This window comes from Leucoraja erinacea, chromosome 1, assembly GCF_028641065.1.
Source record: "Leucoraja erinacea ecotype New England chromosome 1, Leri_hhj_1, whole genome shotgun sequence".
NCBI lineage: Eukaryota > Metazoa > Chordata > Chondrichthyes > Rajiformes > Rajidae > Leucoraja > Leucoraja erinaceus.
In genome coordinates, this window is record NC_073377.1 from 137,111,834 (window position 1) to 137,138,953 (window position 27,120).

The 27,120-nt window shown below is 47.4% G+C and overlaps 1 protein-coding gene and 1 pseudogene across 1 annotated transcript in view; one reads left to right on the top strand and one right to left on the bottom strand.

Moving 5' to 3' along the window:
- Nucleotides 1-248: 248 nt before the first annotated feature.
- The window catches only part of LOC129702309 (bifunctional methylenetetrahydrofolate dehydrogenase/cyclohydrolase, mitochondrial-like), a 74,313-nt gene continuing 47,441 nt past the window's right edge, over nucleotides 249-27,120 (top strand). The window contains exon 1 of the mRNA XM_055644041.1: nucleotides 249-537. Coding sequence (XP_055500016.1) covers nucleotides 431-537 — 107 coding nt within the window. The 5' untranslated portion in view covers nucleotides 249-430. The remainder of the gene's footprint in view (nucleotides 538-27,120) is intronic.
- On the bottom strand, nucleotides 8,808-8,986 carry LOC129704765 (U2 spliceosomal RNA; annotated as a pseudogene).

A 27,120-nucleotide genomic window follows, 5' to 3' on the forward strand; every position in this document is an offset into this window, starting at 1 on the left:
AGGTTAAAGGTGAAGGGGGAAAGATTTAATAGGGATCTGAGGGGTAACTTTTACACTCAAAGGGTGGGTGGGCTTGCAGTGTTTTAATGCTCGGACCCAGTGTCTGTGTAGTGCACGCTGCCCCATGTGCCCTCACATAACCCGCATCCCCAAGGGCGAACCTTTCACAGCAGCGGCCAGCGCTCATCATCTTTGCAACCTGCTGACGTTCGGCTTTTAAATGCAGAGCGAGCATTGCTGGAGCACCGTGCACCACGTGTAATGCACACTCTGGTTGTAACTCGCTGCCGGGGGGGTTGCATTTGTGTATCTGCAATCAGCAGCAGCCAATGCAGTGCTTGTCACTTGCATCCGGCTGCACCGTGCGGGGGAACCACTGTTCCCCTCCTCTGTCTCCTCTCGTCTACCAGTCCCGGGCACCGTGCACATCATGGCTTCTCTCTCGAGTCTCTGCATCACGTCGCTGTGTGTCCGAGCCGCGGGGCTGCGGCTGGCGGCGGTGCAGCAGTCCAGGTGGTTCCATGCCAGCGGCCGCAGGTAAGGCAACACCTGGCGGACAGGTGAGGGCAGCTCCCGGGGGCTGGCGAGACCCCGCACCGCACAACTGCATGCAACTGCGGCAGCAGCAGCTGCTGCATCCTCCTCCCCTCCCGACCCCCACCTCCCCTGCCCTCCCCTCTCTCTGCAAAAGAAGAGGTAGCCCGTTAGGTCAGCTCAGCATTGCGGGCAATGCAAACTAATCTGTATTTGTTTTTGCAAAAAAAAAAATAGCGGAAACGATCAGCGAGCGTGCAATGCAATTTAATTGCAGACAGCATCCGACTCTGGCGTGAGCTGAGTTTGCTAGATCTATCTAACTGATGGGGTGTTCTGAAAATGTATTTTGCAAAAGCTTTGGGTAGCTGAGGTGGTAAAACACGACATCTAGTGGAGCGATCGCAAGCGGTAGGTTTGCAATGATCAGAGAAGTGGAAATGAGTGAAGATCGTTTTTTTTTCCATCTGGAGCTAAAATGATGTTAAAATGTAAGGCCACTGACTTCACTCACGGAAGCTCTGATCTTCTCCGCCTGATCATCAGACCGGGTATTTGAGTGTAGAAGGTCATGCTACAGTTCTATAAGACGTTGGCGAGGCCGCCGTTAGGGCAATAAAAAGCCACTGCAGATGCTGGTTTATACCAAAGACACAAAACACTGGAGTAACTCAGCGGCTCAGGCAGCATCTCTGAAAACATGGATGGGCGACGTTTCAGATCGGGACCCTTCTTCAGACTCAAATTCGAGTGTTATGTTCAGTTTTGGTCACCTTCTGAGTTGGAAATATGCCAAGCGAAGATTTGTGAGGATGTTGCCAGGACTTGAGGGCCTGAGCTACAGGGAGAGGTTGAGCAGGCTGGGACTATTCCTTGGAGCGCAGGAGGATGAGGGGTGATCAGATTGAGGTGTATAAAATCACGAGGGGAATAGATTTGGTAAACGGGCAGAGTTTTTCGTCCAGATTAGGGGAATTGAGAACCAGAGGACATACAGTACCTTCCAAAATGTTTGGGACAAAGACCCATCATTTATTTAATTGCCTCTGTACTCCACAATTTGAGATTTGTAATATAAAAAATTACATGTGGTTAAAGTGCGCAGTCAGATTTTAATAAAGGCCATTTTTATACATTTCGGTTTCACCATGTAGAAATTACAGCAGTGTCTATACATAGTCTTCCCCCCTCCCCCCCCATTTCAGGGCACCATAATGTTTGGGACACAGCAATGTCATGTAAATGATAGTAGTCATGTTTAGTATTTTGTTGCATATCCTTTCCTGCTTGAAGTCTGCGATTCATGGACATCACCAGTTGCTGGGTGTCTTCTCTGGTGATGCTCTGCCAGGCCTGTATTGCATTCGTCTTTAGCTTATGCTTGTTTTGGGGGCTGGTCCCCTTTAGTTTTCTCTTCAGCATATAAAAGGGAAAAAGGATCATACTATTCAAAAAATCAGATCAGAAAAAGGTGAACTGTTCACACTTCCAAAAGATTTGCCCAATTCTATCAAAATTTATATACATCCAAAACAATAACAGAAATGAGAAAAATTACAAACTTCCTTGATAACTGTAATCTTCTGTCACTTAGCGTGGCGGAATGTGATGAATTAGGAGCACAGATTACAATTAAAGAAATCGGAGACTGTCAATTCATTGAAGAATGGCAAAACCCCAGGCCCAGACGGGTTTAGTAATAAATTTTATAAAACATTTTATGATGTAATCTCCCCACGTTTACATACACGCATTTAAAGAACAGACGCTACCACAAACCTTAGCCGAATCAACTATCACACTGATACCCAAAAAAGATAAAGATCTGGAAGAGCCGGGATCATACAGAGCAATTGCCCTGTTAAATACAGATAAGAAAATATTAGCTAAAACCCTGGCAAGAAGATTAAGTAAATACGTTAATAAATTAATACATTCTGATCAAACGGGTTTATACCCAAGAGACACTCGTTTTACAATTTGAGACGCCTGTTTAATATAATGTACTCACATAGAACAATAAAGGCTTATCAATTATCTCATTAGATGCAGAAAAAGCATTTGACCAAGTAGAATGGAAATATCTCTTTACAGTATTGCAAAAATTCCAGTTGGGAGAAAATGTTATTTCATGGATAAAATTGCTGTATGACAAGCCGATGCCAGAATACTGACCAATCATGTACTCTCACCTAAATTTCAGCTATCCAGGGGCAATAGAGAGGCATTATCACCCCTGTTATTTGCCCTCGCGATTGAACCTTTAGCGGAAAGTATAAGAGTACATCCGGATATTCATGGCTATAACACTAAATATTCCAATAATAAAATATCATTATATGCAGATGATGTATTACATTATATCACCAATTCCCAAGTTAGCATTCCAAACATACTAAATCTTATAGAGGAATTTGGTTCCTTTTCAGGATATAGAATAAATTGGAACAAAAGTGAAATCATGTCAATAAAACCTCAAGATCCGACACACCTTCTAAAATTCCCTTGTAGAATTGCTACGGAAAAATTTAAATATCTTGGAGTTCACGTAACTAGAAAATACACTTCTAGATAATCTAGATAATAGAATATCCTGAAGAAGGGTTTCGGCCCGAAACGTTGCCTTTTTCCTTCGCTCCATAGATGCTGCTGCACCCGCTGAGTTTCTCCAGCTCTTTTGTGTACCTTCGATTTTCCAGCATCTGGAGTTCCTTCTTAAACAATAGAAAATACACTTCTCTATTTCAAGCAAACTTTCCTCCCTTAATTACCAAACTAAATGCCCTTCCTCAATTTTGGAAAACGCTGTCTCACATAGGCAGAATAAATGCCATAAAGATAATCTTCCTTCCACAAATCCTGTACTTATTTCAATCAATTTTATCTTCCTAAAAATTATTTCAAAAAACTTCTCTGATTATAAACTTTATTTGGGATTATAAAACACATAGAATCCATAAACGACATCTATGTAAACAGAAAAAAATTGGCGGATTGGCTCTTCCCAATTTTTAATACTATTATTGGGCACTGAATATTAAAAATGTAATCTATTGGATGGACAAACACATGCCAACAGGTAAAATGGTTAATAATGGAGAGAGAGGATTGTTCGCCTTTTAATATAGGCGCGGTTCTTCGCTCTCCAATAAATTTGAAGAAAACACTATATGAGAAAAATCCGATTATCCACAGTACCCTATGAATCTGGAAACAAGTGAAATCCAGCCTTAAACTGAGAAATCTATCTCTTCTTTCACCAATTGCCAACAACCCTTCGTTCAAGCCGTCTATTTTAGACAAAGTGTTCACACACTGGGAAAGATTAGGAATTAAAAAACTGGGAGATCTTTATGAGATGGGAACTCTTCTCTCATTTCAAGAATTACAGTTGAAATATCATCTGAAAGGTAGTCAATATTTTAGATACCTTCAAATACAAGGCTATCTGAAATCATAAATCCAAGTCTGTTGCCAGACACATTAGACGAATGTATGAATAGAAACTCGGATTCAAACAAGTTAATATCATATCTGTATAACATCCTTTTAAATATACAAACCCCATCGTCAGAAGTAATTAGAAGAGCTTGGGATGATGAGCTTGGCCTAAAAATGCTAAAAGACAGATGGGAGGAAAACCTACATATACACCTGTTCTCTTAACTTCAAGCATTCGTTAATTCAATTTAAAATACTGCACAGACTCTATTCAATTCAATTCAATTCAATTCAACTTTAATGTCATTGCACAAATACGAGTATGGGTACAACGAAATGCAGTTTAGCATCAGTCCGTAGTATAGTGCAATATAGAAATAAAAATAAAAATACAGAATAATCAAACAATAATCGAACAATGTGGACGGAGAGACTGGAGAAGTCTAAAATATGAATTTTCCAAATGTATCTCCTATTTGCGATGAATGTCTTCTTCAGGAAGCAACTATAACCCATTCCTTTGCCTCTTGTATAAAGTTACATAATTTCTGGAGAGGAATTTTTGAAATATTTTCGAAAACACTAAAAATAAATTGGATCCCGACACGGAACTGATCATTCTAGGTAATTCAGAAGCCTGTTCTGAGCTATCACTTTTTCAAAGACGTTTCCTTAATTACGGCCTGATAACGGCGAAAAAACAAATACTTAAATTTTGGAAACATATATCAGTCCCTACGCTTAAGATGTGGATTATAAACATGTCCAAGACACTACACCTTGAAAATATTAGACTTGTCTTGGCAGGAAAACCAGATCATTTTTCCAGGACATGGACTCCATTCATTGATTTATTACAATTTGGTGAGGTATCGCCGCGTCTGCGAGGCTTCTCCGCCGCCCTGGCCCCATCATCGCGAGGCTTCGCCGCCGCCCTGGCCCCATCATCGCAAGGCTTCATCGCTGCCAAGGCCTCACCCATGTCGACGCCCCACTTCACGCCTCCATGGTGCCGACCCGGGGCCCCAGCCGCAGGCGCCGTCGGCCGCTTCGTCCGACCCGGGCTTCTACCCGCGAGGACCTGGCCGGGGTTCTACGCGGCGATCCGGGAGGCATCGAGACGGTGGCGTCTCAATAAAGGCCTCTGGCCGAGTTCCCAGTTCCCAGCCGCGGGCCGTCGGGATGCCTTCTGGCCGTGCAATACAATGTATTGTTGCAATTCCAACTTGGACTCGCCATTGAGTCAGCAATTAGCATTCCGTAATAGTCACTGACTACAAATTCTGGCAAGCAAAAAATCTCCAGCAATCAAACGAAGATAAAAGATTATTCGCTTATTTTTCATTTTTTTTAAATAATTTGACCATAGATTTAAAGAAATGAAATCTTTAATTTTAAATTTTGGGAAGTGTTATTTTCAAATAATGTCTTCAATTCCAGGTTGAGATGTTAATATTTTGTCCACAGTACTTAATTTGATTGAGTAGCTATGTAGCACAATATGATCATCTTTGAAGTTGATGGATCATCATTTTCATCCTAACTGTAACGAGTTGGATTTGAAATTCATTTGGCATTTAAATACAATAGTGAAGGATTAGAGTAAACAAACAAGGAACAAGTAGCATGTTGCAGGTAGGTGTAATATAAAATATTTTCAATATGACTTAAGTGTAAACAAGCAAGGAGTTGGTCATTTTAAGGTATGATTAACACAAAGTTTCTGTAAATTAAGAAGTGACAAGCAAGTAAAATAGTAAGATTAAACGAGAATTTACCAGTTTGAAGTTTGATCTGTATTCTATGAGGAGTTACGATGAGGGATTACGTGAAGAGCCCGCTCAGCACGCATGCGCGACATACTTCAAAGCAGCGGTGTGGAATCACAGACAGACACAGTTATTGAAATAAACATAGTAAAGAAAAGGAGACCTTAGTTATCAGTTTGACCCATATTATTGAGGGTGGGAGCGGTGGGCACGTAATCCCTCAACTTAACTCCTCATAAAATACAGATCAAACTTCAAACCGGTAAGTTCTTGTTTAATCTTACTATTTTACTTTGGAGTCACGTGAGTGACTACGTATAACCATACAACAATTGCAGCACGGAAACAGGCCATCTCGGCCCTACAAGTCCATGCCGAACAACTTTTTTTTCCCTTAGTCCCACCTGCCTGCACTCATACCATAACCCTCCATTCTCTTCTCATCCATATGCCTATCCAATTTATTTTTAAATGATACCAACGAACATGCCGCCACCACTTCCACTGGAAGCTCATTCCACACCGCTACCACTCTCTGAGTAAAGAAGTTCCCCCTCATATTACCCCTAAACTTCTGTCCCTTAATTCTGAAGTCATGTCCTCTTGTTTGAATCTTCCCTATTCTCAAAGGGAAAAGCTTGTCCACATCAACTTTGTCTATCCCTCTCATCCTTTTAAAGACCTCTATCAAGTCCCCCCTCAACCTTCTGCGCTCCAGAGAATAAAGACCTAACTTATTCAACCTATCTCTGTAACTTAGTTGTTGAAACCCAGGCAACATTCTAGTAAATCTCCTCTGTACTCTCTCTATTTTGTTGACATCCTTCCTATAATTGGGCAACCAAAATTGTACACCATACTCCAGATTTGGTCCCACCAATGCCTTGTACAATTTTAACATTACATCCCAACTTCTATACTCAATGCTCTGATTTATAAAGGCTAGCATACCAAAAGCTTTCTTTACCACCCTATCTATATGAGATTCCACCTTCAATGAACAATGCCAGATCCCTCTGAAAACTTATTTCCAGATCCCTCTGTTCAACTGTATTCTTCAATTCCCTACCATTTACCATGTACGTCCTATTTTGATTTGTCCTGCCAAGGTGTAGCACCTCACATTTATCAGCATTAAACTCCATCTGTCATCTTTCAGCCCATTTTTCCAAATGGCCTAAATCACTCGTGAAGATTTTAAAGTTGTGATTTCAAACCGTGTAACAGTTCATACTTCACTCCCTGCCAAAGTCTTTCGAGGGAGGAAGTATGTTATCGTAATCAACCATGAATCTGTTTGTAAAAACAATAATGGTGTTATTAACAACAAGACCAAATGCTCCCCCGGGCTTAAATTATATATATTTTTTTGCAGATTCTTTTTCAGGATCTGTCAGTGGTTTGTTATAAAAGTTTGGAACGTATACTGCCTAGACCACCCCGCTGTAGCCAGGATCCATTGGCACGTCCATCCTCTTAGTCACTGATGTGGATGCTGTCCTGGTGGAGTAAGATTTATACACGTTAATATGTACTCCAGCAACTCCCAGTACCTGCTTGAGCCACTTGAGATAGTTTGGCTCGTCACCCGACCATAACGTTTCTTGTGGCTGACACACAAGGCTTTTTCTCTCCCTTGAGGATTACATATTGTGTTGATGTAGTTCAATAAGTGGGTCATGACACATAACCGTGGTTCAGGTGGGTGTGCCCGGAATTCCATAACTAGACCTGATGTTCCTGGTCTGCTCTGTTTGCCCAGTCCCTAATGGTAATGTAACATGGTGTAGTGGACCATATTGTCCAATCGTAGTGGATGGAGGAAACTGGACTCTTTGTGCTAAGACAAGGCCATCAGCATGTCCCTTCAGGGTGGGCTGTTCCAGGGTGAGGGACCTGGCTGGTGACCATCCCCTAAGGTACGTCAGGTCCATACTGACATCCCAGATTTGGGTGTACCTGGGTCTGGGGGATTAACCTCTCCTAAATTTGATCACCAGTGGGAGGTACCCTATGACCTGTGGTCCTGGTGCCCGAGTTAAGTAGGCTGACAGAGCACTTTTGGCTGAATCCTTCATTGTGGTGAAGACCTGCCAGAACTCCAGTACAGGTTTGTTGTAGTTGAATATGTAGTTCCTGTATTTGAACGGGATCTTCCCACTTCTTGATGTTCGCCAAGTATGTTCCCTAGTAGATATGCGATGGGATGCTATCCTTGTGTTGATAGCGCTATTGACAATCCAGGCCCAGCAGAGGTCTTCCCAATTCTGCAATCCAGGCCCAGTGATGGTCTTTTCAAATCTGCAATCCAGTAGTTTAATTTATCGTGGCATGTGTGTAGTACCCGACTGATGAGGCTGTAGTACCTGATGAGGTAGGAAAAAAGGGGAAAAACATAGATTAGATTCCCCCCTCACGCTTCCTAATTCAGTGGGAATGAATTCATTGCCCCTGCCTCAAATTTGATTTCTTGCGACATACATCGGTACGTGGAGAATTCAATTGAATACAGTGAGATCGATATCGGGTGTTCCATATTGCTTTGTAATTCCAGCAATACTTGGGTTTAATATGTCTGTTTACAGTATTTAGCTCAACTAGTAGGTAAGTTTGCTGATGGTCGTATATTTTTGATGACCTGTAGTTTCCAATTGTTAAATAAATATCACATGATATCGATTTATTCTGCCCAAGTGGTTTGTGTATGTCACTACTGTGATGTTGTTAATTATAAACGAACATGCAAAATGGTGCACTGCAGGATAATATACTTTGCCAATAGAGCGTACTCAAATTTCCAAACTAGGTTTTACGCCTAGTGTCTATGGTGATGACGACACCAGGTTAGTCCATATGCCACCATGTTTTGGGTGTGGGTAGTTTAAACATTAGCACCTAGCCTTAATGGAAGGTTCAAGTTAAGTAGCTGGAACAGCTGCTACTAACTCCCAATACTCTTGCCACTGTTGAATGGTAGATAGATACCATTAATTGTTACAGGTTGTGTCATACTGACTCTCCTATGCCAAGTTAAAGAGTGCTGAATACCAAATAGTCAACAGTAGAGGATTTATATTTCAAGGTACTGCAATACTGGTTGATGCGTGGAGGGGACGGAGCAAGCCCCTCCCCATCTCCCTGATCCAAATCAATTGATATATGGTCCCTTGATAAGGGACGAGTCAAAATAGAACTAACAACAACAGATACTCTGCTTGATCTTAGTCAAGGCTGAGAGCGATGGTTTCAATCGTAAATCTATCTGGATTGCATGATAAGCCAAAGGTTCATACTGGGTTTATTATGACCCCTTGATATCAATGATGGTGACATTACCATCTTGGTTAGCTGGTACCAAAGGTTCATATAGGCTTCTATATGCCCCTGTATAATTATTACCTCCAGTTGCTAGTCCCTCATGTTCTTATTAGTGGGAGGGTAGACCCCTAGGGTGCATGCTTTACTGGTATTGTATGGTTCCTGGGACGGGACATATCAGATATAAACTGATAAGGCAGTTACCGGTAGGCGGCGCGACTCTCGTCAGCAGCGGCCTCTGCAGCCCGTCCGCGTTTTTATTATTTTTTGTCTATGTTTCTATGTAGTTTTTGTTATTTTTTTGTTGGGGTGTGTGTGTGGGGAGGGAGGGGGTAACTTTTAAATCTCTCCCTGCACGGGAGACCCGACCTTTTCTTGTCGGGTCTCCGTTGTCGTTGGGGCTGCAACGAGGAGCGGCCTCCAACAGGAGAAGACCGGGGACTCTGGTGCCGACGACTCACCGTCACCGTCGCGGAGCTGGCCGAGTCCGGAGCGGGTGGAGCGGTGGTGGAGCGCTGCTGCTGCTGCGGCCCGACCTCCGGAGATTCGGAGGCTGCTACTGCGGGTCTGCGGACGGCGGCACCGGGAGCCCGCGGGTCCCTGGAGGGAGACCGCTTTTCAGGGCTCCTGCAACGGCGACTTCTCCCGCCCGAGTTGCGGGGTCGAAGAGCTCCTGGAGCGGGGCCTAACATCACCGCCCCGCGCGGCTTGGAATGGCCGCGGGACTCTGCGAGCGCACGCCGGGGGCTCCAACATCAAGAACCCGGTGTGCGACCTTGCACCACCCGGCGTGGCTTTAATGGCCGCGGGACATTCGCCATCGCCAGCCGGGGGCTTTGACTTTGACTCTGACATCGGGGGGGGGGGGGGGGGAGAGTGCAGTGGAGAGATAAGTTTTTTTGGCCTTCCATCACAGCAATGTGATGGATGTTTATGTAAAATGTAAATTATGTTGTGTCTGGGGTCTATTTGTTTGTAATGTATGGCTGCAGAAACGGCATTTCTTTTGGACCTCAAGGGGTTCAAATGACAATTAAATTGACTCTTGACTCTTGACTCTAATCTTACTCTTGACTACTAATCTTAGCCAAAAGGCTGAGCAGGATGGGATCTAATTTAATTTTATCCTTGAATGCTTTGTTAGTACAAACCTTTCATCTTTTGTGTGATGGCAGGAACCATACTTATCTTATTTCACTGTTGTTCCGTGGTGTGTTCATCTCTTCGGTTTCCGGTTCCTTGTCCGTAGGGATGGTGTTGTTGGGGGTGGCACATTTTTCCAGGGGGCCCACTCTGGACACTGGCCTGAAAAAACAGGGCTTACAGTTGGCATGCGGGCCCCGAGCTTACACCAGTACTATTAGGTGGACGCCTACTGTTGGATGCGTAGAGGCACTGCTGCTGGTTTCGTGTGGTGCGCATTCCAGACCCTGCCATCTAGATGCCGAATTTTGGATACTTTTCCAGTTTTTTAGGCTTGGTTTGATAACTTAGCCAGCTAGCAGGATCTGTGGTTGAGAGGTCGGCATTCTCACAGACCTGTAATTTTTTAAGTTGAGGGCAGGTTTTATAACTTCCTAAGACGTTGCGGAGCACTGCAAGCAGTAGGGTCAGGTGTTTTGCCATACTACCCTGTCAATATGAAATTAGCATGCGAAATGATAACCGATGTCAGGGATATCAAACGCATTTTAAGATATTTGGGTTTTAAAGCTATGCTCAATGTACCCCCCAATAACGGTGGGCACTTTGAGTAAATGCAATTTAGGGGAGGCGTGATGAATCCAACACCTCATGACTACCTGTCTTGGAGAGGTTTTTTGAAAAGAACAGGTAGTAAGCTGGCCATCAGTTGAGACTGAAAAGCCATCTCGCTAGTGGTGGAGCCACATAGCGGCCACACCCAGCAGCTCTTCCTGATCCTGTACCTCAAGCATACTCCCGATAAACTTCAGCCAGTGACCCCTCTTCTTGACCAGTCCAGTCTGGTCCCCATCAATCCCTCGACAAGGGAGATGGCCAATGCTGTTAGGCACTGGAGTGGGAGTGTTAGCTCCCTTGGCGGACTTGCCCCTGCTCCTGAGGCAAGTCTCGCTGGAGTTTTTAGCTCCATGACCTTCCTCTGGCTTGGAGAAACAGACACTCTTGTTTCTTGTTTGAAGTGCTGATTCCATCTTCCGTGTCTGTCTCCAGCCTGAGGTTGGTCCTGACCTTGCTGTTAGAGGCTGTCTGCCGTTTTCGGGCGGCATTTCAGCGGTTCTCCGGCGGCGAGTCTCCTTGTCGGGAGTCTGCAGGGGTGCCGGCCGGTTTTTAAATTTCCCTCCAGTCCGCTGCTGTTGGTCAGACAGCTGTTTAGCGGACTGGGCATCAGCGCAGCACCCGTGTCTGTGGACCGCAGCGTGTGCGGTCCCGTTGCCGCCACTCCCCCCTCCACTGTCGGCTCCTTCCCTGGAGTCGAACGGGGGCCGCTTCCCTCTGCTGCTTTGCTCCCCCTGGAGCAAAAACAAACGCAAAGTCGCTAGTTTAAACTGAAGGTAAGTACTTACCTAACGTTCCTTTCCTTCAGGCTTGTAGCGGGAGCGCCTGACTCCCGCTGCGTCGCTGTTGCCTGCGTGAACGCAATGTCGTGCATGCGTGCTGAGCGGGCTCTTCATGTAGTCACTCACGTGACTCCGAAGTAAAATGTGTTATTTTAAGGTACAATTTAAAAAATCGCTATAAATTAAGGGTAAACAGGCAAGAAAACGGTGTAATTTCAAGGTACAATTACATGCCCCCCCCCCATCTCTCTTCCTCTTTTTACAGATTTTTCCTGTCTCATGACTGGATATAAGTTCATCTTCGTCTCAGACCTTTTTCCAGAACTGTGGTTGCTCTTTTAAGTACTTCTTGGCAAACTGTAATCTGGCCATCCTATTTTTGCGGCTAACCAGTGGTTTGCATCTTGCAGTGTAGCCTCTGTATTTCTGTTCATGAAGTCTTCTGTGGACAGTGGTCATTGACAAATCCACACCTGACTCCTGAAGAGTGTTTCTGATCTGTCGGACAGGTGTTTGGGGATTTGTCTTTATTATAGAGAGAATTCTTCTGTCATCAGCTGTGGAGATCTTCCTTGGCCTGCCAGCCCCTTTGCGATTAGTAAGCTCACCAGTGCTCTCTTTCTTCTTAATGATGTTCCAAACAGTTGATTTTGGTAAGCCTAAAGTTTGGCTGATGTCTCTAACAGTTTTATTCTTGTTTCTGAGTCTCATCATGGCTTCTTTGACTTTCATTGGCACAACTTTGGTCCTTATGTTGATAAACAGCAATAAAAGTTTCCAAAGGTGATGGAAAGACTGGAGGAAAGACTAGGTGCTGAGAGCTCTCTTATACCTGCATTAAGGAGGCAATTATACACACCTGAGCAATTACAAACCCCTTTGAAGCCATGTGTCCCAAACATTATGGTGCCCTGATATGGGGGGGACTATGTATAACAGGGCTCTCGCTTAACCTTTTTTCCCTGTTGCCAGCCGGGCAACCTTGGCAGCTTTTTAGGTTGCCAAATGACAGTTTAGGTGGTCATTTAAGATGGCTTGCATGACGCGTGCGATAATGTGCTCGGACGAAGTGCGTAGTTACCAGTCAGAATTATACTCAATGAAACATTCACATATTATTTCTGCTTCAAATAAAGTCACAAACTAAACATATTCACCAATCAAGACATGATATATCCCACAATGACATGCAGCAAAATTATAAGACAGTATCTCAACTCTTTTTACACATTGCAATTAATGCAATTTCTATTAGTTCTTTCCACTTCCAAACAAAAATGTGGTTGGATTATTCAGCGTATGATCAACCTGTGTCAATAAATCCTGGACCATATATGCGTACGTATAGTTGTGAATGTTGCTCATTAAATAACTACAATACTGATACTCCATATTAAGAGCATTGATTTGCCGTTAAAATGAATTCTGTAATAACGTGTCAACGGCAGCAGTGACAATCGAACACTGCGGTTTTAATGTTTTACATGTTCACAATTTAATTAATCCATCTTTATGGATTAGAACAAATAATAACAATGGGAATTAAAACACATTTGATTGCATTCCGTTATCAAACATAGTCAATGTTTGCTCTGAAGACATTTCCAGGACAATAGGGTCAGGGAAGGGGGTGTGTGTGAATCAGTGCAGGGTGAATAGCGGGGGGGTGGGAGGTTAGAAGGCAATCGGTGCAGAATGGATGGATTGAGGCAGGTGAATTAGTACGTGTTGGTTGGAGTAAGTAAAATTGTGAGGGGAGAGCACGGGGGATGTCAGTGGTGGTGAAAGTGGGGGTTCAGTATGGGATGGATGGGAGGTAGACAAAAGTGCTGGAGAAACTCAGCGGGTGAGGAAGCATCTATGGAGCGAAGGAAATAGGCAACGTTTCGGGTCGAGACCCTTCTTCAGACTGTTCCCCCCCCATTCTTCTTGAATGGGCGAATCAGTACAGGATGGATGGGGGGGGGGGGGGGGGGAGATCAGCGCAGGATGAATGGGGGGGGTGTCAGTACGGTGTGGATCGGAGGGTCTGTGCAGGATGAATGGGAGATCACTACAGGATGAACGAGGGGAAGGTGCAGGGTAAATGGAGGGTGGGTCAGTACGGGATGAATGCGTGGATTAGTACAGGATGGATGGATCAGTACAGGATGGGTGGAGGAGAAGTGCAGGATGGATGGGTAGGGAGGTAAGTACAGAGGATGAATTGGGGGACCAGTGTAGGATGGATGGGGGGGGTGGCAGGAGAATCAATGCGAAGTGGATAAGGTGATCAGCGCAAGATGAATAGATTGGGGGGGAGGGGGGGATATGGGGAGGGGAGCACAGGGGATGTCAGTGAGGACTGAATAGAGGCGGGAATGGGGATCAGTGTGGGACGGAGTGGAGGGGTCCCAGGATAGGGGGGGGGGGGGGGGAGGGCGAGGTATGGAGGAAGTAGGGTCAGCGCTCCTCAGACAAAATCGCCCCGCTGCTGTTGGGAACTCCTCGCCACCGCCTCCCTCCTCCGCCAGCCAACAGCAAGGTGCGGGGCCGACCGGTGCAGCTCAAAGATCCCATAGCTATTCCCAAAGCACCGTTAGCGGATTTACAGGCAGCGGCCGCTATCAGGGGGGGCAGGAGGAGGAGGAGATGGAGCCGCTGTTCGGGGCCTGTCATTCGCTCCGACCCTTCCTCACCCAGCACCTAGTATCTTTCCCACGCAATGCAGCCGTCACCGCCGACGCAAAACGTCGCGTTCCTTTTCTCCAGAGATGCTGCCTGACCCGTGGAGTTACTCCAGTTTTTTGTGTCTATCTTCGGTACAAACCAGTATCTGGTTGCCAAACCGGGCAAAATGACTTGGTGTTTAGGTTGCCCGGCAGCTCTTTGAGTGATCAATGGCACCCGGGCAACCGCTAATTTCGAACCCTGTATAAACACAGCTGTAATTTCTACATGGTGAAACCAAAATGTATAAAAATACCCTTCAATAAAATCTGATAATGTGCACTTTAACCACATGTGATTTTTTAAAATTACAAATCTTAAATTGTGGAGTACAGAGGCAAATAAATATATGATGGGTCTTTGTCCCAAACATTATGGAGGGCACTGTAGGTTTAAGGTGGGGTGGGGGGAGATTTAATAGTTACTTGAGGGGTAACTTTTTTTTCACAAAGAGTGGTGGGTGTACGGAACGAGGTAGTGGAGGCAGGGACTAGCACAATGTTTAAGAAACATTTGGACAGGTACATGGATAGGAAAGGTTTGGAGGGATATGGGCCAAATGTAGGCAGGTGGGACTAGTGTAGTTGAGGCATGTTGGTCGGTGTGAGCAAGTTGGGCCGAAGGGCCGGTTTCCACGCAGTATGACTCCATGTCTCTGTGACTCCAGACCTCAGTGTGCTCATCAATTTTGCTCATCTAATGTCAAAAGCGGAGATAGGAAAGGATAACAGTTTAATAGTACATTATTGCCACGTGTACTGAGATACAGTGAAACTCCTCTTTGCATGCAGTTCAGTAAAAGTATTACTCTACATAAGAACAACCTTAGTTAAGTTATCAGGAATAGTACATAGAGGCAGTATTGAAGAGTCTCCAGGTTTGGCGCCAATTTTCATGATTCATGGTCTAAAGTTGTTATAAATGTAGAGTTCTGGATGAGGCTGCAACCTCCTGGCAGTGGTTTTATAAATCAAAAAATATATTCAATTATTAAAAATAATATTTACAATAAAACAAACCAGAACCCACACCCACAATACAAGACAAACAAATATACTAAATAAACGTCTATACAACTATGTTACACTCCTTGTCAAGGATGTATTCCACACCCCGCGGTCCCGGAAATCCCCCAGGGTGCCCGTGGACAGCGTGTAGTCCCTCTCTGAGGCCAGTTCATTGGCTATATTTAAGAGGGAGTTAGATGTGGCCCTCGTGGCTAAAGGGATCAGGGGGTATGGAGAGAAGGCAGGCATGGGATATTGATTTGGATAATCAGCCATGATCATATTGAATGGAGGTGCAGGTTCGAAGGGCCGAATGGCCTACTCCTGCACCTATTTTCTATGTCTATGTCTAACCCCACCCGGGCGCGGACGTAATCCGGAACACGGGGCAGGCAGCCGGCTCGGGCAGAGCCCTCTTCCACCTGGCGCCGTGACTGGCGGATGGCCAGCTTGGCCAGGCCCAGGACATCTTCTGGCAGGGCCGGCCTGTCCAAGCGTACCTGTTGGTGTCCTCCCCCACCACGCTCCGCTGCAGGCTGCGCCCAGTCCGTGCGCTCGGCCCCCTGGAGCATCGCCATGACCCAATCCAGCCCCGGGTACGAAAGGTTTTACATGGATAGACACAAAATGGAACGGTGCAGCGGTAGAGTTGCAGTCTCACAGCGCCAGAGACTATGGGTGCTGTAAGTACGGAGTTTACACCTTCTCCCTGTGATCACAGCAGGCAGTGAAGAAATCGAATGGCAGTTGGCCTTCATAACAAGAGGAGTTGAGTATATGAGCAAAGAGGTCCGTCTGCAGTTGTACAGAGGCCTAGTGAGACCACACCTGGAGTATTGAATACAGTTTTGGTCTCCAAATTTGAGGAAGGACATTCTTGCTATTGAGGGAGTGCAGCGTAATTTCACAAGGTTAATTCCCGGGATGGCGGGACTGTCATATGCTGAGAGAATGAAACGGCTGGGTTTGCATACTCTGGAATTTAGAAAGATGAGAGGGTATCTTATTGAAATATATAAGATTACTAGACCAAGTGCAGACCCGTTGGGTCTGTTCCCCCAACGTGCGGTTGTGGGGGGGGGGGGGGGAGGCGGCATGCAGCGTCACACACACTAACTATCCCCCCCCCCCGCACTCACGCTAATTACCCCCCTTGATATTATATTAATATTATTAATTTGCTCCTTTTACCCCATAACCACCCTATCTACTGACGCATAGCCCCCAACTTGCAGTCACATCTAGAGAGGGGGGAGGGGGGTGTAGAGAGTGAGGGCAGAGAGAGAAGGGGCAGAGACACAGAGAGAGGGGCAAGAGGGAGAGAGAGAGACAGAGGCACAGGGAGAGGGGCAAGGGGGAGGGTGGGTGAGAGGGGAAAAGGGGGGGGGTGGGTGAGGGGGGAAAGGTGGGAGAGAGAGGGTGAGAGTGAGGGGGAGAGAGGGGGGGAGAGGTGAGGGAGAGGTGAGGGGAGGGGGGAGAGGGCGAGGGGATGGGGGAGAGAGGTGAGGGGAGGGGGAGAGGTGAGGGGGAGGGGGGAGAGGTGGGGAGCAGGGAGGGTGGAGGGAAGGGTAGGGGCGTGTGGAGGGGAGGGGGATTTAGGGGAAGGACGGTGGGGGAGGGGGATGGAGGGGAGGAGTGGGAGGAAAAAGAGGGGAGAAAGAGCGAGGGGGGGGAGAGGAGAGGGGGGAGAGGAGAGGGGAGAGGGTGGGGGGGGAAGATGAGAGGGGGAGAGAAGAGGGAGAGGAGAGGGGGAGAGAGGAGAGGGGGGAGGGGAGTGAGGGGGGTGTGCTGAGGGGGGGGGGGGCGGTGAAGGGAGGGGGAGAGGTGGGGAGCAGGGAGGGGGAGGGGGTGGAGGGAAGGGGGTAGGGATGTGTGAAGGGAAGGGGGGTTTAGGGGAGGGACGGTGGAGGAGGGGATGGAGTGGAGGAGGGGGAGAAAAAAGAGGGGAGAGAGAGAGAGGGGGAGAGAGGGGGGAGTGGAGTGGGGAGAGAGAGGTGGGGAGAGAGAGAGAGTGCCTTTTTATTTCAACCCAAACCCCCCAAACAACCATTTGCAGGCAGTGGTTTTTTACTTTAACCATATGTTCATTTCAAACCACATTAAGGGTACTTACTCACAGTTGTGTGGACATGTGTTCAGTGTTATTCACAGCTCAGAGAAACGCGACCCTCTGCCTTCCTCCAGCTTGCAGACTAATTGAGGCACACCACTTCCTGGTTTTATAGTCCATCCCCCCTGCCGCCAGCGGGGGCAGCAGAGAGAAGGGGGAATTTTGTAAAATCATTAATATCTCTGTCATTTTTAATCGACTGGAAAAATCCTCGGCACACATGCGGCGGAGGGGGGCTCTGAGCGAGGTGGCCAAAAATGACAGCCGTAGGTGGCGGCGTTCTCTCAGAAATCGCAGCACAGATCGCCAAAACCGGCCAAGAACAGACTTTTAGTACAGGTGCACAACCTTTTATCCGACGATCCAAATAACGAAAACCTCCAAATAGCGACATTTTTTTCAGTCCTTGAAGAAAGGTCCTTGAAAACGTTCACCGAGGGCGGCCCGCAGAGGTGACAGCGGAACCTCCGGTCGGTCCTCGAAGAAAGGGGAACTAAATCCCCATTCATAAAAGAGAAGGTGAGGGTATATTGCGCGGGAGGGTTAATAATTGACAATCTGCTGCTGCCTGCCCGCTGAGTTAAAACGTTCCCACGGTAGACTCACGATACACAGTGTATCGTGAGTCTTGCGTGGGAACGTTTTAACTGGCAGGCAGCAGCAGATTGTCGCTCCCTTCAGTTTCACCCCACCTACACCCCTCTGCTTCCCGGGCATGTGTGTGACCCCTTCCCTCCCCTCTCCAGCTCCCCGCGCATTGCACCGGCGTGGGGGCTTTGCACTGTCTTCACGTTGGAGCTAGTGCCCGTCACCGGAGACGTCAGGACCAACGGGACACCGACCCCCAGGCCCACTGCAAGCACGGAGATCCCAGAGACCCACAGCCAGCAGCAGCCCAGTCCCGTTCCAATTCCAGAGGAACACGCTCTCCGCTGGCCCCGTAGGGACAGAAGCTGATGGCTCGGGCTGTGACGTCTCCGGCCACCCCCCTGTACAGGAGCTGAGACTGGGAACTGTGGGGTTGTTTGCAGTTGCAGAGGGAGGGGGCAAGGGCGGTACAGTTCCCAGTCTCAGCTCCATTCCAGGGGGGTGACCAGAGACATCAGGACCAACGGGACACCGACTGCAAGCACGGAGATCCCAGAGACTCACAGCCAGCAGCAACTCTAGTCCAGCCCCGCTCCAACTCCAGAGGAACCCGGGTTGCGGATGAGGGGGCGCAGCTCGGGCTGTGGGCGAACTGTCACTTGTCGCTGTAGCGGCGCATCGGGGAGCGGGTTCCTGTTGGTCCTGACGTCTCCGGCCATCCCCCTGGACAGGAGCTGAGAGACGTCAGGACCATCAGAAGCCGCTCCCCGATGCGCCGCTACAGCGACAAGTGGCAGTTCGCCCACAGCCCGAGCTGCGCCCCCTCATCAGGACACCGACCCCCAGGCCCACTGCAAGCACGGAGATCCCAGAGACTCACAGCCAGCAACAACTCTAGCCCAGTCCCGCTCCAACTCCAGATGAACCCGGGTTGCGGATGAGGGGGCGCAGCTCGGGCTGTGGGCGAACTGCCACTTGTCGCCGTAGCGGCCCATCGGGCAGCGGATTCCTCTGGAGTTGGAGGGACAGGGAGACACAGCGGCTTTTGAGAATGGTGGGCAATCACTTCCAAAGTTCTGCCCACACAGTCAGTACACCTCTGCTACACTTGTCTCCCGCACTAAGATCATCTCGCAGAGAATGATCCCAGCCTAACCCTCCCTATTCTCTCCTATTCTGCAAGAAAAAACTCAATTGAAGACTCGAAAACTCGCGATCGAGTAACTGCCGGGATCGAGGCGCAAACTCGCGACCTTGCGGATACGAGCCGAGCACTGTACCACTGAGCCAGCCGTTAAAATCTACGCTAAAAATCTTCCATTCCGAAAGCCGAAAAATTCTGAATTACGAAAAGTGTCTGGTCCCAAGGCTTTCGGATAAAAGGTTGTGCACCTGTAATATAGATTAAGGGTTTGGACACGCTAGAGGCAGGAAACATGTTCCCGATGTTGGGGGAGTCCAGAACCAGGGGCCACAGTTTAATAATAAGGAGTAAGCCATTTAGAACAGAGATGAGGAAAAACCTTTTCACACAGAGAGTTGTGAGTCTGTGGAATTTTCTGCCTCAGAGGGCAGTGGAGGCCATTTTCTGGATGCTTTCAAGAGAGAGCTAGATAGAGCTCTTAAAGATAGCAGAGTCAGGGGATATGGGGAGAAGGCAGGAACGGGGTACTGATCTTTGATGATCAGCCATGATCTCATTGAATGGTTGTGAATGCACGAAGGGCCGAATGGCCTACTCCTGACCTATTGTTTATTGTCTAGTTTCACGTGGGTTTTCTCCGGGTGCTCCGGATTTCTGCCACATTCCGAAGATGTACCAGTATATAGTTTAGTTGGCTTCTATAAATTGTAAATTTTACTTCGGAGTCACGTGAGTGACTACGTGAAGAACCTGCCAGGACGCATGCGTGTCATATCGCTTCACGCATTGTGAAACGACAGGCGGGGTGGAGCGTTCCCCCGCAGCGGTAATTTTGAAACCGAGACCGCAGGTAAGTGAATTACTCTGCGGTCGTTTTTTGTTTCCCGCGCTGTTTTTTACAGGGAGAAACTGGACAAAAATAGAGTCCGCAAGGGCTGCGTCTAAAGCTGGCTGGGGAGGACCGCGGAGTTGCGGGCAGCCAGCAGCAGCTGAAGGCACCAGCATCACCATGAGTGGGATCAGCTGTGCCCGACATGGCACCCGCACCGGCCAGATCAACACCACGGCCGGGCGGGAAGACTACACAAAACAGAGCCGTTGACTCTGACAAGTCAAAACGGCAAGCGGGGGGGTGAGCATTCCCCTGCAGCGGCAAGTTTTTTTAAAAAAACAAGACCGACAGGTAAGGGAATTACGGCGGTCGTGTTTTGTTTCCCGTGTCTGTTTCTTACAGGGGGAAACTATGGACAAGAGTCCACAAGGGCTGCAATGGCTGGGAAAAACCGCGGAGTTGCGGGCAGCCAGCATCACCGTGAGTGGGATCAGCTGTGCCCGACATGGCACCCGCACCGGCCAGATCAACACCACGGCCGGGCGGGAAGACTACACAAAACAGAGCCGTTGACTCTGACAAGTCAAAACGGCAAGCGGAGGGAGCGTTCCCCCGCAGCGGCAAGTTTAAACCGAGACCGACAGGTAAGGGAATTACTCTGCGGTCGTTTTTTGTTTCCCGTGCTGTTTTTCACAGGGGAAACTATGGACAAGAGTCCACAAGGGCTGCACTGGCTGGAGTTGCGGGCAGCTAGCAGCGGCTGACGGCACCAGGTCACCGTGAGTGGGATCAGCTGTGCCCGACTTGGCACCCGCGCCGGCCAGATCAATACCACGGCCGGGCGCGAAGGCTATACGGAACAGAGCCGTTGACTCTGACAAGTCGGACTGCAAGAAATGCCGCGGGGACCAGCGTTGCTGGGGCCAAATGGAGCGGCTAATGGAGCAGATGCTCCAATGTGACAGACTCCGGGAGATGGAGTCTAGTCACTATGGGTTATACAAAACACCCACAGCAGCACCTTACGTAGGGCTGTACAGTGCATCTCCCTCGACAGAGGGGAGTACTGCGGGTCAGTTCTGGGCTGACCCTGAAGAGGGGTTTGCTGAACAAACAACAAGTGTGCAGGGGGTGCAGGAAGGAGAAAGAAGGAGCTCGATGAGAGGTCCTACACTCAAAGACAGCACCCTTACGCACCCACCAGCAGAGCAAGACAATCAGAAGCTGGTGAAAGCTCAAAGACCGGACATACAGGAGAGTAGTCTTTTTTAGGCTATGGCCCAGACACCGGCGCCTCAACCTCCTCGAAGACTACACAGGAAGGAGTAAACTTTCCACTGGTAATCATGGAGGTAGGTGGGTCTGGCCCCTTACAAATTACAGGAAGTGTGGATAATACACATATCGGTGGAGATTACACTTCTTTTGGGAGGCATGGAGTGCATTAACAACAGATACTTGTATCCTAAACAGTATCCAGAGATATACCATTGAATTTGTGCACAAAAACAGCCCCCAGTTCAGCATGTACCGAACCGAACGTTTGTACTTTCACGGAAAGAAAAATTGGAAGCACATGCTGAACTGGTGAGACTCCACGCTAAGGGGGTTATTGAAAAAAGATGGTGGTTGTCAAATCATCATACATTTGACCAAATTGAATACATTTGTGCAGTATATTCATTTCAAAATTGAAACCTTTGTTACTGCCAAACAATTGATTTCCACAGGCTACTTCATGGCCAGCATCGACCTAAAATATGCTTACTATCTCCGGGGGGAGAGACCGCTTTCCGGAGCTCCCACAACGCGACTTCTCTAGCCCGTTTTGCGGGGTTGGAACGACCCAGAGCGGGGCCGTACATCGCCCGGCGTGGCTTCATGGCCGTGGGACATTCCAGCGCCCGCCGGGGGCTCCAACTTCGTGACATTTAGACCGGGAGCGGGGCCGTAAATCGCACGGCACGGCCTAAAATGGCCGTGGAACTTATCATCGCCCGCCTGGGGCTTGGACATCGGGAGAGAAATGGAGAACAGGGGAGAGAAAAGACTTTGCCTTCCATCACAGTGGGTTCACTGTGATGGATGTTTTTGTAAATGGAATTGTGTGTATGTCTGTAGGATATTGTCTTTGTTTGTATGGCTGTGGAAACGGAGTTTCGTTTGAGCCTCACTGAGGTTCAAATGACATGTAATAAATATTGTATATTGTATTGTATACTATTCAGTGCCTATACGGACTGATCACAGACGTTATTTAAAATTCAACTGGATGGGGCAGCTCTGGCAGTATAGAGCTCTACCAAATGGATTAACATCAGCCCCAGGCTGTTTACAAAAATTTTGAAACCAGCCCTAGCGTTTCTTCGGAAACAAAAACATATGATCATGGCCTATCTAGATGACATATTGATTGTGAGCTAAACTTTGGAATTAGCCAAACTAGCTGTATCAGCCACCAAACAATTGTTTGAGAAACTGGGGTTTATCATCCATCCAGTTAAATCTAAACTAACGCCTTCCACCATAATGGATTATTTGGGGTTCACTATTGACTCAGTTCACATGTCAGTGACTTTACCAAAGGACAAGGCTACAGTCTTAACTAAGGCCTGCAACAACCTCATTGACATCAGTGAACCATCTATCAGATTGGTAGCAAGGGTGATTGACAAAAAAAGTGGCTGCTTTTCCAGCCACACAATTTGGACCTTTGTATTATCAAAATTTCGACAGACCAATGAAGCTACCAATCAAAGCAATTATGGAATTAAAACGGTGGAGGGATAACATTCGGCATTGTTCCAGTCCTATCATTATCAGTAACCCCTCAGTGGTGCTACAAACTGATGGCAGTGCACTTGGTTGGGGTGCTACCAATTCCATCTCCAGCTGTGGAGGTAGATGGAGTGCACAGGAGGCATCATTACTACAGACACTTGGCATAAACTACCTTGAAATGTTGGGTGTGTTCTAAGGCCTAAAGTCATACTGTTCTGGAATATATCACCAGCATGTTAGACTACAGATTGACAATACCAACGTGGTGGCATATATTAACCATATGGGTGGAATCAAATCGACATCATGTGACAATCCGGCTAATACAATTTGGCAATGGTGTATCCAGAGAAATATTTGGATATCAGCTACTTACCTACCAGGTAACCTAAATTCAGTGGCAGACACCAGGTCACGCAAATTCAATGAAAACATCGAATGAATGTTGGATATAAAAGTATTAGCTCATATTGTAGCACGGTATGGAACACCAGATATCGATCTATTTGCATCTAGACTCAATCACCAGTTACCAAACTATGTTTCTTGGGAACCAGAGCCTGGGCATCAGCGATAGATGCTTTTTCGCTGCATTGGGGGAAATTGTTTTTTCTATGCATTCCATCTTTCTGCCTCATCTGTCGGGTATTATGCAAAATATAACAAGACTCGGCGTCTGGTATTTTGGTAGTGCTGATTGGCCTACTCAACCATTTTCCCTATGATACTCGACATGGTCTTAGAACCATGTATCACCATCCTGAAATGACCAGATTTGTTGGTTCATCCCGTAACTGGGGATAGCCATCCATGTCATAATACGACAAACTTATTAATTTGTAGAGTCTAAAGAAACCTCTACTGGAACTGGGACTGACGGACCGAACATTGAACATTATCTCAGCGGCTCACAGGCAGTCCACCAAAAAACAATATCTGGTATACATCTGGAAATGGGAGATATATTGTCACAGAAACAACATCACTTACAGCTCGATGAACATAACGTCTGTTCTGGAATTCCTGACAGGCCTCCATTATGATGAGGGGCTCAGTTACAGTGCCATTAACTGCGCCAGAAGTGCCCTTTCAGCATATCTATGGCGAGGTTCAGAGCGTCATTCTGTTGGGACTCACCCCCTGGTAACCAAACTTATGAGGGGAATTTTTAATATCAATCCCCCAAGAACCAGGTACTCTCAAATATGGGATGTGAGTATTGTCCCTAACGTTGCTAAGGAACTGTCTCCAGCAACAGCTCTGGCCCTGCAAAAACTGACGCATAAAACAGTCATGCTGATGGCTTTGGTCACTGTACAAAGGGTACAGTCTTTACATAAGTTAAGTCTGGACAATATGACTTCTTCAACAAGAAATATACCTTTTCATATTCACGAATTAGTCAAACAGAACAGACCGGGACCAGGCCTCAAATTGGAATTTAGGGCTTACCCTATAGATGATCGTCTCTGTATAATAAAACATTTATTGTTATATATGGAGAACATCAAAAACATCAGAGGCTATGAGATGGCACTACTAATCAGCCACAAGCAACCCCACAAAAAAGCGTTGGTTCAAACTTTTCCAGATGGCTGAAACAGGTTTTAACAACAGCTGTAGTGGATACTAACATATTCAAATCTCATTCCACCAGGGCTGCAGCTACATCGGCAGCTATGGAGTTGGACGTACCGATGGACCAAATCCTGGAGACAGCAGGATGGTCAAGGGAAAAAACGTTCCAACAATTCTACCATAAACCAGTGGTTAAATCTGGAACTTTTGCAGAATCAATTTTAAGTTCTGTAATATGATTTCACCCCATGAAATAGGGGCTATAATTTGTTGTTAATAACTTTATCATGGATTTCAATGTCGGATTCATGTTTAAACATGTTAACACAATTCCTCCCTTAGTCAATTAAGGCAGATGTGATGCATGGACTCGTTTCCACGGCATGAAATCACAGAGCTTTGAAATCTTCACGTAGTCACTCACGTGAATCCAAAGTAAAATAGTAAGATTAAAAGAGAACTTACCAGTTCGAAGTTTGATCATTATTTTATGAGGAGTAATGTTGAGGGATTACGTGCCCTCCGCTCCCACCCTTGATCATAAAGTTCAACTGGTATCCTCTTCTCTAATCTTACTATGTTCAGTCATTACTGTTATCTGTGATTTCACACCGCTGCTTTGAAGAATGACACGCATGCGTCCTGGCAGGTTCTTCACGTAATCCCTCAACGTTACTCCTCATAAAATAATGATCAAACTTCGAACTGGTAAGTTCGCGTTTAATCTTACTATTTCCCCTGGTGCGTAGGATAATGCTAGTGTACGGGTGATCATTGGCCAGCGCGGACTCGATGAGCCAAAGAGCCTGTTTCTGCGCTGTATCCATAGAGTAAAGTTTAAATGCTGGACTAACTTAGCGGGTCAGGCACCATTTCTGGATACATCGCAGATTTACATGGATCGTTTACTTTGCTTTAGTTTACAGCGCCTAAACAGGCCCTTCGGCCCACTGAGACCGCACCAACCAGTGATATCCCGTACACTAGCACTATCCTACACACTCGGGATAATTTACTCGAACCAGGTCTCTGGTGCTGTGAGGTAGCGGCTCGACCAGCTGTGCCACTGTTAAGACAAGCACAAAGTGTTGGAGGAACTCAGCAGGTCAGGCAGCATCTGTGGATGGTATGGATAGTCAAGTCAAATCACATTTATTTATATAGCACATTTAAAAAACAACTCTCGTTGGCCAAAGTGCTTTACATTTGTTATAAGAATAGCACAACAAAACAAACTACATACATATATACATGTAGTCCTCACTCAGAGGACGTCAGGAAAGGCTTGGGTGTATAGATAAGTCTTTAGTCTTGACTTAAAAGAGTCGATGGAGGGGGCAGTTCTGATGGGAAAGGGGATGCTGTTCCACAGTCTAGGAGCTGCAACCGCAAAGGCGCGGTCGCCCCTGAGCTTATGCCTAGACCGTGGGATATTCAGCAACCCCAAGTCGGCCGATCTGAGGGGCCTGGAGGTGGAGTGGTGGGTGAGAAGACATTTTATGTAGGTGGGGGCAAGCCCATTGAGGGCTTTGTAGACATGGAGGAGGATCTTGAAGTTTATACGGAACCGCACAGGGAGCCAGTGGAGAGAGGCCAGGATCGGGGTGATGTGGTCCCTTTTTCGGGTGCCCGTCAGGAGTCTCGCTGCGGCGTTTTGGACCAGTTTGGATAGACAACGTTTTGGGTCGGGACCCTTCTTTAGACTGATGGAATATGGGGGGTGGGGGGGGGGAGGGAAAGGGGGAGAAAGCTGGAATCGAGAGGGGGGAGCGGGACAAAGCCTGGCAAGTGATAGGTGGATAGACACACAATGCTGGAGTAACTCAGGCAGCATCTCTGGAGAGAAGGAATGAGTGATGTTTCGTGTCGAGACCCTTCAGACTATCATTTTGTGTCTATCTTCGGTGTGAACCAGCATCTGCAGTTGCTTCCTACACAAGCGATAGGTGGAGCCAGGCATGTTTGACAGACGATTGGAGATAGCGATAAAGGCTGGAGATGGGAAGGAGATTGAAGGGTACAGAATATCGTGTTATGGGTTACGGAGAAAGCGGGGATGAAAGAGTTCAAGAGCCGCGAGGAATTAGGTTGGATGACCGGGGATACACCTTAGCGTCTGAGAGATCTGGTGGCAGGCACGGAAATCGCTATCAAAACATGCGGGGGACACAATTTCTTTGCGGCCGCGCGCATGCGCACACACACGAGGCTTCGGCCGTGGCCCCTGTGGACGGTAACATCGGGAGCTAACCTAGTTGGTGACCGACTCCGAACTCCACCAACAGCAGCTTTGTCCACCCTGAATCGTGGGGCTTGAATCGGCCGGTTCACGGGGTCTTTCATCGCCCGGCGGGGGCTTCAGCATCGGGAGCCTTGATGGCCTCGATGCAGCAGTTTGATTTTAAACCGCGCCGGGCGCTGAAAGGCCCCGTGAACAGGCCGATTCAGCCCTTGGAAAGCGTCTGATAAAGTTTGGATTACAAAACATGGGGGGGTTGTCCCCCACCTCTCAAAGCAAGGTGGGAAGTATCCCGCCCGTCCCCCGTTCCCCCCCCTCCCAGAAGTGAGGACTGTACAGAGCTGGTCAGGGGGAGGCAGAGGAACAACTCCAGGACTGCTTGGAGTCTGTAGACTGGGCAATGTTCAGGGACTCGGCAACGGACCTGGATGAATACACCACAGTCGCTACAGACTTCATAAGGAAATGTGTGGAGGACTGTGTTCCTACAGAAACCTTCCGAGTGTTTCCCAACCAGAAGCCTTGGATGA